Below are 19,671 nucleotides of genomic sequence, written 5' to 3'. Positions count from 1 at the left end.
ACCTTCACAACATTGTTTAACACCGTCAAAATATGGATTCTCCAAAAGGAAATACCAGACAATGAAGGCTGAGAAATATTTTGAAGCCTGTAATATTCCATTAATAATTCAAAAATTAAAAATTAAAAAAATTAAAAATTAAAATGGTGTGCTGTTACTATGCAATATCAAACTTGATAAGACATGACTGATAGCAACTCATTTTCTTGGGACGGACGTAACATAAACACATCTACGTTAATGCAAATGAGATGTCACTCTGAAATGAACCCTGTAGGTACTTTCATATCAGAATGCCTACATTAGCATGTGTGTGTGTATATGTGCACCACACAAGGGACCACATGTAGTGTCTAAAGCACTTCAGGGAGTAATTATATGCTGCCGGGACGCAGCAGGCATCGACTGCTCTGGCAGCTCGACAGCCCTCAACCTGTGTCTGTTTTGGTGCCTTCATGTCTGTTTGTTTTTGCATGTTAACGCAAGATGTTTTCCTGTGTATTCACAGTGCACGTGTTAATTAATAATTGAGATAGACAGGCTTGGTAAGTCTTAAAATTTCAGGAAGACAGTTCTAAAATCATCTCCATCTGTTCATCCTACACTATTTTCATCTGTTGGTGAGGTCCTCACTATCATGGATGTTTCCTATATCTATTAGAGACCTACTTTCATTTAGGAGAGAAACCTTCTTTCTCACATACAATAAACCCATTGCCAGTGCAAAAACTCTAACTAATGTTGGAAGTGTTTTTTTTTAATTGACGCGAAACTGTTTTTTTTGTATTTTTTCAATGAATGTACAGCGTTATGCCATGTTCAGTAGAAACCACAGGATCAATGCAACTGAGGGGATTGGAGACAAGTAAGTTGTCCAAAAAGATTAAAGAAACTGTGGCCTATTACTAAACTATTACTGTTTTATCACCTTCCCTCTTCAAGTGTTATATTTGTGAGCACTAGGTCTATACTGCATGCAGAACATGTGATAATCCATAGCAAAAAGAATATGATGTAATTCTAAGACTAGAAAAAACGACCCCCAAAAATGTTTTAGTTCTTAAAAAAATATTTAGAAAAAGCTCACTTGTCAAATTCTCTTCATTCTCAATAAAAAAAAAGTATTTAATATGACAATTGTTCCTAAATATCACAAACTATCCATGTCCATCTGCATTGCATTGTGTCCTGATGTTTTCTGTCATAATACTGGAATCAACATTTGCACTATAGTTTACAGGCAGGCAAATCTTAACTGGAAGTTAAGGCTGCAGGATACAAAGACCGCGGTGGTAAGGCAGAAATCTAATTTAAACTTGCATTAGAGTAGGATCTTTGAAGCTCACTTGGTCATTATGAGGATATATTAAACGCTTTATCAGTGAAAACCCCCTAGGGGACAATAAGGCACACAACGCGGTCTTGCTCTAAGACCTAAGAGCACAATAGACTGCTGGCGAATAATCTGATAGCGTCTCGAAACCTTTCCTTGATTCAACAACATTCCATACACCTGCCTGATTTCTCTCCCTCTATCTTCCAACCTGGATGGGACATTTCACCCTTTCCCGACCGATGGTTTTGATTTAGAGGAGCTGATTCTTTTTAGGGCTACTGTACCTGCAACAGTAAAGAAAAAGTGGAGGTTCTGGTCTGAGGGAACCAAAGGCTACACATTATCTGCCTGAAGCATTCATGAGATCCCGTGGTTACCAAACCGAAGAAACCAGCCCTGATAAAGTCCACCCTGCACTGGAAACCAAACAGCGGTTCAAAGTGAAGTGGTAGATAAATGGTGGTGATTCTATACATTTGATGAATATAAGCTTATTGAAAGGTCAATGAGCTTGTGTGTACGGAGCATACAATTATTTAACCTGCAGCAATAGAACACCAGTCAGCCCTTAAAAATTGTTTGCACTGGTTTTGTGTTCACATCTAAGAATCCCAGATAAAAAAAAAAAACCTTGATGTTATATGTTGCTTCCCGGGTCAACAATTTCATTCTCGCCAGCATTTCAAGCATTCTTTGATGTATTCTGTGTTTTGGTCCCTGTCTGCAAGCAAGGCACTTAAACAAACAAGTGGGAGTCTGGTTCAGCCCAGAGGAGTACAGAGGTGACACAGATTTCATCTCCACTTCTTTCTGGCCGGATAGAGATTGTGTTACCTCCAGGCGCCGACAACGGCAGCACTGATTGGAGTCCTGGAGTGAAGTAAAAATGAATTGACACCCCGGACCAAGGTGTGTAGGGTGTTCTACTGAGATTCTGAGGTCCTTATTACAAATGAAACAAGTTGAAATTTAATGAGAAAATATGAAGAGATGAAGACCACGGGAAGCAACATGCATCCTTCAGTCCAGACTTTAGTACAAAAGTAAGCACTCTCAAATATAAATAACTAAATGTGAATAGCAAACAGAAATTGCTTTAATAAAATGAATAGTAATTCTTACACATTTTGTCATGGTTAACTAGCCGACTACTACAAAGACTGTGCTTCGTCTAACAAGCAGTTAACATGCACATTACCGTTGTCATAGTTTCCCTTCAGTATACGTTTATAACAACACCGCTACAATTATGATTATTCACCCAAAGACATTGCAACATTGAACCTTCAAATCCGACCTCATAGAGAAAAACAGAATTATTTTTGGCACAGCTCTGTTTACATAAATCAAATAATTTGTTTTTATCCAAGCCAACCCCCTTAGACTTTGGCAAGAGGAAATCATTTTCTGTGAGTAAAAAGGTCACATTTTCACCGCTGTTGTGTTAATAAGAACTTTGTGTTTCACCTTTTCGTAAACAAGCTTTTGAAAAACATTAAATGTTATTTTAAATGAAAAAAGTTTTGGTGGGGAATATATGCTGTAAAGGATAACATTAAGTGTAGCTTAAGTGAAACACCGCTGCATCCTCCGCTAAATCTAAGAGGGTCAGTGATAAGACATTGTTACTATGCATTCTCATTTAGTTTAAAATTATTGCTTATTATTGCTTATTTGCTTGCAAATTTGGTACTGTTGTATTGAATGCTAAATATGTGAAAAATATAAAAGAAATATGTGATATCCTGCCTGTGCCTTTATGAACAAGTGAGATGATTTTAAAATAACTGGGAAAAAAACAGAAACATCAGATGTTGACTTGGTTTTCTAGATGCTCCTGTGAACCGTTAAGCGTGTTCTAATTCACAAAAGGTTACCTTTTTTTTAAATGACGTCTTGAACAATAAAAAACAAAAAACAACACTTTTGTCTGAACTCTGCAGCGATCCACTTATGACAACCAAACATCGAACTCGTCTCTATCGTACACACTATCTACAACAAGTTTTAAAATGTGTATGTATTTTTAAACTGAGTATTGTTTTGTTGTTGAAGCGCTTTCAGACCCTGGTCTGTGAAAGGTGCTTTACAAATAAAGCCGACTTAGCTTACTGATTTTTAACAGACGTGTGAGTGTGTATAATAAGAAGATAATCTGTTTATTATTTTCTTTTTCCTGGGCTGTTAAAGTAATAATGGTTTAAAAAAGAACATCCAAATGTCGTGAAATGAAGAGCAAATGTATGCTTAATAAATTAGGTGTTAATTCTACGACTAATGTTCAGGCATGCTGAAATATGCCATGTCCTTAATAATAAACATGACTAACATTTTTCATTAAAATACATTTTGACACAGCTTTTTAAATGGACTGGACAGTTGTTCACTCTGGGTAGATCTCAAGAACTTCAATACAAGAGATATAGAATACATCCAGATTTGTGCAGCTTGATCTGTTATTTTCCCCTCATTATACCTGTGTGAAAACACAAACGCTGCAAAGGTAGAGAATGGACTGCCAAAACATGGTTAGTCTCATAGTGTGCGCAATCTTGTCACAACCGTTTGAAAGCTAACACGACCAGATAAAACATTTGCTTCGCTATCACATAATTTTCAGTAAAATTAGGACGCCAACTGCTTTCCTATTACCTAAAAAAAGAAAACTAAATGGTTCATGCTATTTATTTGTCCTGGCTTTACAGGATTACATATGAACCTAACAAGCAACACAGTGTTCTGTGTCAATATAAATAATAGAACTAAGGTTTTTTCTTTAACTTCTGAGACCTCTAAAGGCAACATTAACATTAGAGCAGCACTAACCACACCAATAACTCCCTCTAAGAGCCATTACTCAGAGTTTAACACTCTAATATGGTCTCAGAGCTGAGCCGGTCCCCACGAGCCTGAATGTTTACAGTGGACATGGTTGTATTATAAAGATTTAATTAATTCTGCAGGATTTTGGGGTGATTTAACACAAGTTGGCCTAATTCCTCTTCCAATTGCATACACAGCTGGTGTTTTTATAGCAAGAGTGGCAATCATTTCTCAGCACGGAGAGCTTCAACAAGCCATGGAAAATGATGTAAAGGTTACAGTTAACAGTTGACAACCTGCTCATTGACTTCAATATTTACCAAAATATGACAGCCTCGGCCGATCTTTGACATGTCTATCAATATACAAGAGTATTTTTAGAATTTTCTGTCATAACAATTTCGATTGAGGACCTCATTAAGGCTAGCATTCTTTCTACTCACATTACCATGGAAACATTTAATTTAAATGCAGTCGTGAAAGTGCTATTCAAGGGAACTATAATTAGTCGGGATCTTTGATGTTTAGCGGTTCATCGCTTCATTCAACCCTCGACACCGAATTAGGTGTCCACAGTTACTTTTACAACATATTGTCTTCTTCTATGAGGAGATAATTGTGGTTAAGAGGTGTCATTCTAAGAAATATGAGCTCTCGGAAGTGTAAAAATCAATTTGAAAAGATCAAAACCATTAGTAAAATAGCTGTGAAATCCAAAATGTAGGGTTCAACATAATTGTATGGATATGATTCGAATGATAAAAAAAAGTTTTGCACATCTCATGGTTTACTTTGCAAAGGCAATGTTTCTTTAAGTCACAATTCTAGAAATGCATGTGACGGAGGTCGTTCATCTTGACCTAAAAGAAACACAAGGAATGCCACAAAAAAAAATGTTTTTCAGGCCTTTTGGTCTCCTTGACCCCGAGGTAACATACATGTTTAAACTGACAAATCCCTCACAATTATTATTGATATTTCCACCATCCATCACCTCTAGTTATGGGTCCAGTAATACTGATTCGTCAGCGCATGCGTCGAGATTAGACAGCAACACACGTGTCGGTGCGCGTATTGCTTCAAGAAAGTCATGTGACTGATACCAGGACTGTTTCGAACTGAAATGGATGCGTGCCAAACTGTTAAAGAAGCGCATCCGTCAAAAGATTGCGGATCATTTGCGTTTCTAAATGAGAATTATAGAGCTGCCTCTTTCTTTTTTTTCATCCTGTACGTCTCAAATTTTCCACTTGATCCATTTTTATTCAAATTAATTTTAAATTGAATCTTGGTAAATTATTTATTTTATTTTCTGTTGGTTAAACTTGGTTAAAAAAGAATTGTCTTATTTAAATAAATCCACCTCCTCATTGCTGAGGCATCTTTTCCAAGTGAGTGTTTGTTTTCCACAGCAGGAGAACATCACTGTTACCCAATCAGAATACACCAAATTATAAAAAATAAAAAAAACTATGGGGAAATTATTTAAAAACATTTCCTATGCACCAGGAAAAAAGAGATAATTTCTACCAACATATCATTATCACATACAAAGACACTGCACAAAAAAAAGAAAAAGAAAAAGAAAATAAATAAATTGTTTAGAGAGTGAATGTTTCTCTTATGTATTGCAACAACAGGGGTCGCTTTTTTCAGCGCCCAAAATCACACTTAAAGATGACACATCTCCATCACTTTTGAGCGATGTGTGATTGGCTGAGTTACATAAACGTGATGTCACTGATGGGCTATTCTTAAAGCGACTCCACATACCCCAAATAAGATAGAAAGATTATTAGCAGGACCTGAATCAATTAAAATATAGTTTGTCAGTGTGAAGAATTCTACAAACATACAGACTCATCAATAAAATAATATAATAACAAATCAAATCAAATATAAAAAACATTTGAAAATAAAACCAGCCAAATCGGTGGAGTGGCGGCACCTTAGCGCCCTCTATGGGCCAGCCGCCACTGGTGGCTGTGTGTTGAAACGCTTCATGACGCCTCATCGACCCATCACCAATCACCTCCATAAAAATAGTATTCTATTTTCAAGATTTTAATTGAAAATGTAACAAATACATCTATGAATTTAATTATGAAATTGAATAGATTTCTATGAGAGGAAAACATTCAATGTTGTGAAATAATTTTCTAATTCAAAGTAGATCTTTGCGGTATACGTGGTGGAAACAGTAAACCATAGATGTTTGTACTGCACTGTCATACCATCAATGATGTCAACACATTGCACAACATCACATGTTGCACTTTGTAGACTAAATGTCCAGCAGATTAATCAAATTTCCACACAGAGCAAATGCAGCCATTCTCTGTTGTCTCTGCAACTCAAGCAGAGACAAACATTTTGAGAGAAAAATAATTGGTAGCAATTTCCAGACTTAAATATACACCGAGATGTATACGGATACATACGATTGGGATTTATTTCAAACCGTTGTATCAATTTAAGGTTGTGATGCCCAGCCCTAATTCAAATGCAGTTGTTCGTCATAAGTTGGTCAACCTTGGCTCCAATAAAAATAGCCTCATCTTTTATACAGTGAATGTTAGCTAGCTTATCTTTGATGATTAAATGAATGACAAATGTGTGCTTGTTTAATTAATTGATACCGCTATTTTTGTTCCGTGCATTAGGATCAAAGATTGAACTCTTACTGTGAGTGAAGCGTGGGGAGTTGTCGTTGACATCAGTGAGACTAATGTTAACCACAGTGGTCCCAGTGAGTCCTCCTCTCTGTCCAGCCATGTCTTTAGCCTCAATGACTACCTGGTAATGTTCCCTCTGCTCTCGATCCATATCACCAGGACCAAGGGCTGTACGGATTACACCTGGACAAACGCACAAAAAAATACAAAATTAAATCTATATTGCATTGTCTATCTGTGCGTGAAAGAAAGGAAACACAATTTTAAGACTTCACAGTCCTTTGAATAAACGCTGTCACTATTTAGTATTTAAAAGAATTCTCAGTGTGAATCCATCAAGACATTTAGTTGGTTTTACAATACCCTTCATTTTTTTCTCTTAAAAAAGAATCAAGTATTCCAGGTCAGGCATATTTTTGCAGCACAGACCAACTTAGTAAAAGCTTTTTTTCAGCCACCAGCCTTCAGATAAAAACAGCAGAATTAAAATAGCATAAATGGCAAAAAACAAAGATAAATTGCATGATCGCGCTCAAACAGATTGGTGTTCCTTTAACAAAACTGCGATTTTGAGTTTCAAGAACTCGGATTGTCATAGGTTAATGTTGTTTTGGAGAGTAAATCATCACTGTCCGGTACTAAATGCCACAGACACTGGTATCGGGTCCCGGATGGTGCTAAGGGGTCACTGCTTTAAGTCATCGCCAGTGATAATAGGTGGATAGAGAATAAACAGTAGATTTCATAGTTAAGTACACATAAAACCTACCGGTATTTGGGTCCACAGAGAAGTAGGGATGTCCTTGGCTAATGCTGTAGACTAGTTTAGCACTGTTTCCATACATGCCGTCATCAGCATCTGTTGCTGTCACCTGGATTACTGATGTACCTGGAAATACATTAAGCGAGGCTTTAAATACCAAATTTGGTAATGATTGAATGATTTTAATACGTGAGAAACTGTCCTTACCAATGTCAGACCTCTCTGGTACACTTCCAATGTACACCTCTTTGCTGAACGTTGGTTCGTTGTCGTTGATGTCGTGCAATTTCACCGTGAACTCTGTTTCGGGCTCAAGTTTCAGACCAGTCCGTTTATTGACCACCGTGGCTTTCAGGATGTAAAATGACTTCTCCTCTCGGTCCAGTCGACGAGTGGCATGCAGGTCTCCATTATTCTCGTCAATGACGAAGACTGTGCCAGCCCCTTCGCCAGAGAGAACATACTTGACCACCCCGTTACCATGGTCCTGGTCCGACTGAAGCTGCAGAGACACAGACATGTTAAGTTACTACTGGATTATACAGAACATTTATTTAAAATTTCATCACAATAAAGGTGGGTAGAACAATGCAGAATTTAGTGAGTACGAAATTAATTTAGGATATATGCTTTTGATATGTTTGATTAAAATGTTGCATTTACCAAAACTTCCTTAATATAGCAGATATAACTTTATTTCTTAAGGGTTTTAAATTGCACCTCTTTGTTAAAATTGGCTTCTATTGGTTATTTACAGGTTTTATAAATAACTTTGTTTTCCATTGCAACAGGCATGACAGTTTAACAATACACTGTTTAGACGTATTTAGGATTGAATTAGGTTTAATTCACAGAAAAGTCACTTAACCCAAATGATTCCTGCAAATACAGAGAACAGGATTCGATCAAGTACATGGAACTGTTTCATCAACACATAATCTGAATGAAGCATCATAATTAATTGGGTCTAAATTGTTTGTGTAGACACAGAGGTGTTTGACTGCCAAGGTCCTGGCGCTTAACAGAATAATTGCGAGTGTTTGCTCGGATTGAGGCACTCTTCACTCGTGGGCACAAGAACCACAGCAGACGCAGTCAGCAGCCATTTTTGTACCAACAGTGGCTCAGCCAAGTTGAGTAATTAGTAAATAAGTTAATCTCACCAAGGGCTGTATCGCAGTTTCCTGTACCTTCTGAATAATAAAAAATGGTTATTTTAGAGAAATATCTGCAAATTCAGGCATTGTTGCATTGATTCAAGATTGAACTAGTTGAACAAAAGGTTCATCTACGGGTTGAGTTATATAATGAGCTCGTCATTAGTTGGTGTTTGTAGTGATGGGTTGATGACGCCTCAAGAAATACAAAGCAGAGCCTTCCATGATACAAGTCATTATACAGCTGATGCTGTTTTATGAGGCCTCATCAACCAAAGTATTTTGGTCACTTTTGCTGTAGAATTTGGTCTCCATCTACATTCATTGTTAAACATTTACTCAATATAATTTGTGTGCTGGTGGTTGGGATATAGCCGGATGACTCTATGTTCTATCAAAGACCGACAACACGAGAATAACCTATTTATAATTTCATGATTTATATGTTTTTTTGTATTTATTTATTTGCTTTATTATGTTATATGTTCTGCTATAAATTACCAAAGTTTAAAATAGTGAAATAAATTGCGTCTCTTCTTTTCAACACATTTGCGGAAATGTTTTCATCTCAATCCACTGATTTATACTACAACCACAGAGAAACAAAAACAGAATAGATCCTCAAAACTACTGGTCAGAGATATCCAATAAATTAATATTGCATTTCATTCTGTTCAGTTTGATAGGGTAAAACTTGTAGTTTTGTTGACCGTTTTTTTTTCTACTGTGCACAGATCAAAAACCTTTATGTCATATGGCTGGACTGAGAGGTGGAAGAAAAGTGTAGTACCGCTTTATATAGAATCAAAGCAAAGAAGACCAAAGAGACCATGAAAGAACTGCAGTCAAATAAAAACAAAGACTCTTCTGAAGGTATAAAAGTAAGGCAGAAAATCAAGAAAGTACAGCAGAAAGCAGAGTTGGTGTTGTGCCTAGAGGAGTAAACATCTATCGGATCTACTGTGATACCTGCAGCTCTAACCTGCCAGCTTCACTCTCGCCCTGTCTTTGTCTGTATTTTTTTGACCTGAAGGTTCTCCCTGTTCACCTTTCATCCCTTCATACCAGCTTCACTCCTTCAGGCCAGGTGCTAAGGTGAATGCTTTGATTATGTCCGTGTGAATGTGTGTGTGTTTGTGGAAGAGAAAGACCGATGGGAACTTTTTTTTTTCTGTGTAAGAAAGTAAACTTAAAAAGCCATTAAGAGAGCCGTAAGCTGCGTCTGTGTTATTAATCAGTCTTATTAAATACTGCCAAATATCATTTATCGATCACCAAGCATCCTAGATATTATTGCCCTGTCATAATCGACTGAGTTTTTAAAGACCTAAAACATAACTGCTTGAAAATCATTTGTGCAAAATCATTATTATCCACCTGAGACTTTTTCAAATGATTTTCCCTCCTAGACCAAACCTTTTCAGCACCTGCTTTCATACTTTGTTGATCTCTGAATATCCATTGATGACAATCACAAGATGGATAAGCGTATTCAAGAATTGATATGGCAAACATAAAAACTGTTGTATTTCACTATATCACTAATTGTATTAGTAATTGTGGAGATCCAAATAGCAATTGGAATAGGGTACACGCTGTTCAGGGTTACCCACACTTTGGGATGGATAGCAAGATACACTTCGTATTATCTTCTCCTAGCAGACTGATCCCCACATAGTCAAGGTATTGACGAGGAAACCTTTAGACTTTCTTTCTGGCCGCCGGTAGTCAATCAGGTTGGGCCTACATCACTCCTCGGTTCTGGCACTGAGAACTGGGACACCCCTGGGCTCTGTACTCACTCCAGTGTGGTACTCACTGCACAGCAACGACTATTGTATATACAGTACATATTATTAGATCTAAATGTCCCATTAGGGATAACATTTAATATAGTAATGTCAAAATCAATAGTGTAAAAATTGAAAACTTGGGGAAGAAAAATAATTATTAAATATATATAATGTTCTCATGGATGCACTCATTTTAGCATTCTTCATTCCCTTAGTTCTAGTGTACTATTGCAGAGGGTAGAGGCATGTGAAGCCGAATGAGAGATGAGCTTAGAGAAATGCTGAAATCATAATACACTAAACAAAAGAGTCCTAGTTACCATGGAAGAGAATGAAGCAATAAATAGGCCGCCTTTAGGGCTGCTTCTTATTTGTGAAATGCCAGCATGTCGTGTTTGACTGCATGATGCATGTAAGCAAAATGGTTTGCAGGTTTAACAAAAAAAAAAATTGCAGATGACTTTATAGTGTGTACAGCTAGGAACCATTTAGGTGTTATCTATGCAAAACCAGTATTTTGAAATAATGTCTTTGCCTATGCAGTGCCAGACAGTGTTAATGTCCTTTTCTTCTCTTAAACAATTGTCCTTAGACGTTGTTTGGAACATTCTTTAGAAAGGATGTCAGTACTATTCTGGGGCTAAAGTGTGTGTTCTTTAAACAGCATGCAACGTGGGTGTGTTGACTCCCTAATTCTAATATCTCTATATATAAATACATAATTCAATGTAAGAGGAAATGATGCAGCACTAAAATAAAGCACCAGAATCTTTCACCCCTTGGTTCAGGAACATGTTCTTTCCAAGTGTCATACAACAATTAACACGACTGTTAATTTTCTGCTGTGTTTATGTGTTAGTATAAATATTTAATTATATTCTACTCTATATGACGGTTTTTGCAACTCAAGTGGATGTTGACTGCTAAAAGCTTGACCTTCTGAACCCATGTACTTGAGGAGATCAAAAAAAGCCTCTTGTAATTGAATTTTTTGCAGCATAAAATTTTTTTGCTGTAGTGTAGTCATCCAAGAGCAGTTAACTGAATTACTTTTACTTCGCCTCCTTCCGATCTCTTGTGGTTTAAACACAAGAGAACCATTTTACAAAAGTGGATACCCTGAGTGGCATGATTAGTGGAATTTCCCATGGTGTTTATACTTGTGTGTAATTGTCAGAACAAATGAACATTACACCTTAAGGCATTTGCAAATTGGATTCAAAAATGAACCCTATTTGTCCACAATTATTTTCCTGGTATTTACTCACTTTTCCACATTGTACAAACAAGCAGAATAGTTTTGTTTTTTTGCTCATTTTATAGATAGTGTTAATAAACCTTTCCAAAAGCCATGAAATTATTGTCTGAGTTTGTTTGTTTTGTTTTGTTTTAAAGACATGCTAAAATCAAATTCTCTTTCTAAGTGACCTTAACTAGAAACTGTTGAATTATTATTGAATCAATGTTTTTGTAACTTTGATGAAAATATTTTTTGAGACAAGTTTGTTTTAGACATGTTCAGTGATCGATGTTCTTCTCAAGGCTGAATTGGATGTCAATCACTTCTGATGGATTGATGAGGTCTCATAATACAGCATCAGCTGTATCATGATACAGTGACTTTAAAAGGCCACTAGATGGCACTCTGTGTTTTATAATCTTTGGCTGTGACCTATGCATTCAATTAAACCTGACATCCTACTCACTCAGAGTGCCATCTAGTGGCATTTCAAAATGTATCATAATACCGCATTGGTTGGCTCATGAGGCTTCATCGACCCATAAATCACCATGTCATTGATTTATCACTCAAGAATGTCTTAATGACTTAATATTTGAGTTAAACATTCTGCATAATTATGCAGTATATACCTCAGCCATGTGTAGTAATTATGATAAGCAATCCTTGTCAAAAATAAATAAATACACTTGTTAAATAGTCAAAAGGCATATACTAAATATATTAATTTCGCAAAGATATGTATTTTAAGAGAATATAGTCTGCACTTAGGGGTTCAAAAAATTCACTTTCCAAGTTATCGATGCAGTAGAGTGCTGATGTTTGAGCTCTTTGCAAATCTGCAGACTGGGCGGTGAAAGGCTTTCCTTTCAACTAAGTATCTTTGTACCCAGTTCTTTGCCTCTGAAGTCCAAAGAGCTAAGCTAATCTCTGAAAGGACTGGAGGATATTGCACCAATGAGAATGTGCCATTTACACAGAAGGATCTTCCTATTTTCCAACAAATAATATACAATCTGATGAATTTTTATTAATTCAGCTATCCTTAAGCTGGACTAAAACTCCAGATAAACCCCTAAATAAACAAATAGTAACAATAACAATCTCACGGGCCAAACCATCTTATTTTTGTGTCATTGCTTTACCTTTGCAAAAATATATGCTGTTTATTAAAACTACCAGGTCTGCTGAAAGTTGGAAAATAACAGAGATGTTGTATACAAACTTTCATTTTAGATGTTCTTTTGTAAAAACAATAATGCCTCATTTAAATAGAGTCCAATTGTGTAGCTTTTATTGGACTATAAGTGAAAAAAAGATTACTTATTTATTTATTATTATTATTATCAATGGTAGGTAGGATGGAATCTTTCTATCATACATCACGACAATCCTACTTCATTTCATTTTTTAATTTGCAGATTAAATCAAATTTCTTCTTTCAGAACAAATTTAATGATTTGGAAAGTGGTTCATCGGAATTATATTAGACATTTGTGTTGACACAATCAACACAATTGAACACTTCATTTGGTACACTAAGTATTCTGCCCTGTAAAATGTCCAATTATTTAAAAATACAAAAAAACATATTTTACAATTACAGTGTAACTATATAACTATATAGTAACATCCCCAAGTATATAATGATGCATTCATTGAAAGTGGGAAGTTTTTAAAATCCTGAATGCAAATTACATCAAGTTTTCCTTTTTAGATAACTTAAAGGAATCTGGTTCGACAAAAGAGGTATTACTGCATTTGTAAACAAATATTGATCACTGGAATGTTCTGATTCCCCTGTTGGATAAATACAGATTATTTTTTAATCTCTAATGATAGTGAATTCAAGAAGACCTCGCTAAACAAAAATGTACTAATTTCGGATGAGTCTTGGGGATAATTAGACTCAGCCACAATTTTCAAAGACTGAAGAAAATGCCTTTTCCTTCCTTTCCCTCAGGCTTTTTCTGGCTCACTGCTGATAACCCACCCTGCACACACACCAGGCTTCTCTGTGGAGCAGCCGTGTGCAGGGATGCTGGGTCACACCTCATCAGCCTGCTGGTGGTATAAGACTAGAATATGAACAGGATACAAAGACGACACCAGCACAAGCTATATCTCTTGAGATTACAGCTCCCTTTTCTCTTATTTTTGATTTAAGGAACAACTTGGATTGGAGATCTTATTCCAAGTGAGATGTTTAGCTTCAAATTGGGATCCAGAAATCGAATTTGTCAATGTGTGGATGAGACCTCATGAGCCAGCAGATGCTGTATCACGATACCATATCAACCCGTCATTAGTATTCACACCTTCATAACTTGTATTTCCCTTTGCTTTATGTTTTTTTGCAGAAAAGATTGGCGTGAAAAGACTTTGTCTTGTCACCAATAGTCATTTCTCAATTTTAGCTCAGACAATTCTAACAAATTAATTAATTTCTTATTAAAAAACACATAGTGAAACCTACATCATCATTCAATATTTTACCTCATTCCTCAAGAGTCTGTTCTCGAGAACAACAAGCTACATCATAGCAAAAGTGACTATTAATGGTAATGTGGAAAAAAATAATCATACTAAGAAGTTCATGATCTTTTATTTAGTGTTTGTTTTGGAGGAAAATGAGCCACTTACGTCGTGGGAACGTTAGTGTTGCTCAAATGCCTCTGATAAAGAATTGAACCCTGCTCTGTATTCAAGCCACAGGGGCCGGTAGATGACAAAACCATTTTAAGCTCGTCTTTCTCTCTCTTTCTCTATTGCAGAGTACTAAATTGATGTTGCAATATTGCAGTCACACGACATGTGTGTCAACTGGGCCTGATATGAGTAAGAACTTTAATAACTAAAAGAAAGCACTGGATTTCGTTCAAGCAATGAAATGAATTGATGTGAGCATTAATCTGATTCTTTTTTCTTCTTCTCTCTCTGCTTTTTGTCCTACATGAAGTTCATGAAACCTTTGTTTGATACCTTTGGTCTGCTAATTTTTCTTTACACCTAAGCTCTCTTGTATCTTGTTTTTCCTCCATGTTAGACATATCCCTTTCCCGTCTTCACCCACCGACCTCATCGCCTCAATTTACCTTACATTCTCTCCTTTTGATCCGTCTACCTTCTTGCTCCTGTGGTGCACAGTCTGATTTGATCTGTCAGTCTTGTGAGGCTGCAACACCCCTGTTCTTTCACCTAACACAAGCTGAAGAAGCCCGCAGACATTTCAACACAGCACATTTCCAGAGCAGAGAGCTGTTTCTGGAATCATTATATGACCCGGATCTCTTACCCCACGAGGCCCCCGACCGCTTAACTCCCATTTTATGCTGACAATGATTTTCAATGACGTTTGCCAAGACAAAAAGCAAATGATAATCCCAATTAAAGTTTCCATAATAGAAACCTGAATTGCCACTTTTTGCAACATTTGATGTTTTATTTTTATGATACGTGTCGCAAGTGATACATTGTGCCAGTTTGAAAGATTAAAGGAGCTTAAATGAGATTACAGGGCACAAATTAAACCTTCTACTGGCTACAGCTTCCTGCGGAACATTCTGATCATTGACGTGATTTTGAGAGGCTCACTAGAACATTGGGGGAAAAAGTTGTGTTGTAAGTAAGCTAACAATACAGCAATTTCAAAACAGATATCCTATCAATAAAAAATATAGTTCCAAAGGGATGCACAGCTGAATGTTGTTGATGTAATCTAAATATTAAACTAAAGAAACGCACACAATCCTTATTATATATAAAAACATATTTAAGTGGAATATTTTACTAATGAATGGTGTTCTTAGAAAATTATTCATTAAATGTTAAATGCCTCTCTTTTCTTGTGTACTGGTAATTCCCCCTAACCTTTTTTATGATTAAAAAAAACTCCTACCCAATAAGAATTCTGAAGGCATGCAAGAACAAATTACATTGCATGCCTCCATTGTTTTGAAAAGAACGTTTAAATACTGTTAGAATCTGAAGTTCCTCTCATGCAACCCTTTTATAGAACAGAGTAACACAAGACCTCTTTGCAGAACTACTTTTCTGTAGATGACAAACCTTTGCATCAAAAGGGAAAGGCTCACTATGTAGTAAGCATTCGTGACAACATGTGAAATGACCTATATGGGCAATAACAGTTTATAGCACTTCTTTTCAAATAAGAAGAAGATGGTAATTTCAGTTAAATGATACCCGGCAAACTTTTTTTCAGGAGCATTTTCATGTCTATTAATATATTGCTTAAATCCTCTTCCAACTACCAGTTCAATAAAGTCTCAACCACACAACAAAACCTTTTTAAACTGCTATTTTGCTTTCTAAGCCTCACAGCCATCGAATGTTTTCACAAGCAAACATGTATCAAAATATCAAGTTAAAAGTTGAGCTTTTATTATAAAATACTGATAAAAATAATCATTTCTTTTGTTTTGGCTTATTTTCCAAGGCCATCTCACCTTAACCCTTGTGTTATCTCAGGGTTAAGATAACATTGCCTGAAAACAATGTGTTTGTAGTATCCCTTGTGTTGTCTCTAGGTCAAGGTGAACAACCTCCCTGGCTTCAAGAACTATATATGCAGTGGCTGAAGTTGTTCACCTTGACCCAAAAGCAACACAAGGGATATCAAAAACCACATGTTTACGGGCCTTCGGGTCACCTTGACCCTAGGATAACACAAGGGTTAAGTTATAAAATGTCAGGGAATGAGAAGCTTCATGAAGCGCTATCCTCATTTTCAAAGCCCACTAGATAGCATTTGTTCTATCAAAACTGGCTATGAAAAAATATTTCAATAAAACCTCACAACATGTTTTAAACCAAGACCACCCATTCATTGGCTAACTGTTTCGTGAACCTTCATCAGTCAGACATTTGGACTCAAAACAAACGTCATGTTGTTTGATATACTTATTGAAAATTAAAATGGGTGACCATCAGCAAAGTTTGATCGGATTAGAAAAAAATAAAAATGTATTTTTTCAACTTTTATTTTAAAGTATCATCTCAACAAACATTGTTTTGTCTTTGCGGCTTAAGTGAATTACACAAGGTGTAACGATTATAACCCCAAAAAGGTGACTAGGAAAAAACTGCTGAAGTCAAAAGTATTGTTGGCAGCCCTGCCTTGATCCGATGTTGTACGCGCAAACAATGTTAGTTGTGTCACTTCTCCTTTTTACTACTCTCTTGACTTGTTTTTCACCCCAACTCATGTGACTTTTAATTGAAGTGTATGGCCTCCTCTCTTAAAATAGAGAAAGATTTCCTTTGAAACATAAGCTCGTTACAAGATGAGAGGGCATCGCTCAGAAAGGCCAGAGAAAGTCTGCTGACACTGTCTCGCTTCTGTGTTTACCTCAATCACCGCAAACTTGTTTGTTTCAAAGCCGACTTTGTTGTTCTGCTGTCAGACGGCACGCCTCATACAGAGCAGCACAATACCTTCCGGCATCTGGCTGCTGATCAAACAAGCAGAGCTAAGCTATTGTCATTCTGCACCATACGCTAACTTTGCTAATAGGCTAGAATTTGAATATCAACTTAATGAAGAGGATCCAGAATATTATAAATGTTACTCTTCCTTTTCTGCTTAGTGCAATGCAGACACGAGAGGTATTTTTAACAGCTCTTCTTAATCAAAGGTATAACTTATAGAGTAGTTTTGACCAATTACGCTGTATAAAACTTGCTGAAAAAGTACGATGCTATTTTGCACAACATTACTGATGCCGTAACTACATATAATTCCACAAAGAAGCATAGAAAACAGCTATGATCAAAAGCTTTGTTTTGATGTCAACGGAAACCTTGTTGTTATTATTACCTACTGTCAAAAATATCTGTTAGACTCCAAAAATTATAGTTCTTTGAAGCATTGATGTTTCTGTCTCTGACAACATAATAACACAACAATGCATTAATTGGTTGGCATCCCATGATTTGACTTCAATGCAAAAGGAATGAGGGAAATACTACTAAAAATACTACTGATACTTGTTCCATAAATGTATTTAATAAAACAACTTATGGAATGATAATAATTTGGTTGACTAAATCTATAGTTATTTAATTATTTAAAGAAAACACATACCCAATTAATTTAAATGAAAATATACATTTCTTATAAATCAAAAATAGTTATTTGACAGAACTAGGTTGAAGTACACATCAGATCCAATGTCCTCACACAGTAGAAAAAAAATAAATTATAAGTAATTACCAAGATAGATGCAGCACTGCACACAAAAACAATTCTTTAATGTCAGAGTTGTGTAAGTAGCAATGAACAATGGTAGATGAGGCCTCATAAGCCAGCCGGTGCTGTATCATGACACAGTTTAAAAGGCCACTAGATGGCACTTTCTGGGAAAATTATGTCAGGATTCATTAAATTGAAAAATCCAAAAATGATTAGGCAGAGATTGCCATTTATAAATAATGTCTTGTTTTCATTTGGGCATGACAGACATAATATTTTTTTTTGTCTAGGAGAGTGTGTAACCATGGAACAGAAATAAAGCAAAAACACATACCTTGCCAATGTATTGGTAGTCACTACCCGTGTACTCCTCTTGAAGGAAAAACTGATTCCACATCCAACCACGCCTGACTCTCTTGAGCCGTGGTCCCCTGTCCTCTGAGGCAGTTCCCCTTGCACTCCTGGGTTTCGGTCGTTGTCCACTCAAAGCTAACGCATCCAGGTAAAAACCCAGACACAGCATGAGAACCCCCAGAAAAATAGTCCTCATGATTGCGAATATGAGATTGTGTTGATGTCAGTCTTCTTCTATCTCGCCTGTAGAGCTCCTTTGAGTTGTGAGCTGGGTATATCAGTCATAGTCCTTCAGGTTCAAACGCTTGGAGCAGAGGCTGTGTGAGAAAAAAAACAGGAACAGAGGTCAAGACCTGGTAGGACCAGAAGTAAGATTTCAATCAGTTCCAAAGTTTGGTGTGAGAGTTCATCATTCGATCAGTGTCCAGACACTCCCCCTCTAACTGAGACATAACAAGACATTTCAGTGCCAGAGCACATTAGTCTATGTAGAGTCCGATTTTATTCTATGGTTTTCAACACTAAAACTTAGACTTTTTTACACAATGGTTTCTTTAAGGGCTGGAAAAAGATGGACAAGATTATATATGTTGATATTTCGACCAGATATCTCGATATTGATACGATATATAGATTGATCACAATATGACTTAAGAAAAAAACTAAACATTTTCAGAATGATAAAAACATTATACTACAATAGAACATTTATATTACAATACAAGTAGTTGGAAGTGAATATTGAGTTATTTTCTTGCAAAGACAACATGACAACTTCACTTGTTACTCTTTTACTTATGTGTTTAGCATTGTTATAGGGGGTACTGTCTGTAAGTCTTCGTGCCTGGCGGATGTCGACCCAGCTGAATACACCCGCTGTTGTTGCTCTCTACAAAGCACAACCTTCACGACACCACACTCTGGATAACGTCCTTATTTCTGAAATATTTCGTATTATGGAAGACGACCTCCTCTTAACCATTAAATCGGTCGAAGAATATGTCTGCATCCTTCACTCTTGTTCATATTCTTCGCTTAGTGTGTGAGTGTGTCTCCCTCACGTCCGCCCCCTGGGGATGTTCACCAATAACTGGCTTCATCTGTCAATCCACAGCAAAGGTAGTTTGTGGTTGACTGGAACGGCTGGTGCAAAAGTGACTTGTTGGACGGCTTTAGTTTACATACAGGATATCGAGCAATATAGTTGGGTTTGAGATGTTAATATCTTGGATTTTAATATCTTGATAGAGATATGATAAAATATATGTTCAGCCTTTATTTGTGTCTCACCTAGGACCATATAATACGTTTCCCATTTT

General features: G+C 36.4%; 1 protein-coding gene across 1 annotated transcript in view; it reads right to left on the bottom strand.

The window, feature by feature from the left end:
• The window catches only part of LOC148063172 (cadherin-6-like), a 55,087-nt gene that overhangs the window by 18,187 nt on the left and 17,229 nt on the right, over window positions 1-19,671 (bottom strand). The window contains exons 2-5 of the mRNA XM_087810544.1: window positions 18,333-18,669; window positions 7,805-8,099; window positions 7,604-7,723; window positions 6,844-7,017 (exon numbers count right to left, since the gene is read on the bottom strand). Of these exons, the coding sequence (XP_087666670.1) occupies window positions 6,844-7,017; window positions 7,604-7,723; window positions 7,805-8,099; window positions 18,333-18,548 (805 nt within the window). The 5' untranslated portion in view covers window positions 18,549-18,669. The remainder of the gene's footprint in view (window positions 1-6,843; window positions 7,018-7,603; window positions 7,724-7,804; window positions 8,100-18,332; window positions 18,670-19,671) is intronic.

The sequence above is a fragment of the Callionymus lyra genome, chromosome 16, assembly GCF_982586985.1.
Source record: "Callionymus lyra chromosome 16, fCalLyr1.hap1.1, whole genome shotgun sequence".
Classification (NCBI taxonomy): domain Eukaryota; kingdom Metazoa; phylum Chordata; class Actinopteri; order Syngnathiformes; family Callionymidae; genus Callionymus; species Callionymus lyra.
The sequence above is the reverse complement of the archived record's forward strand: the minus strand, read 5'-3'. Positions and strand labels throughout refer to the sequence as shown.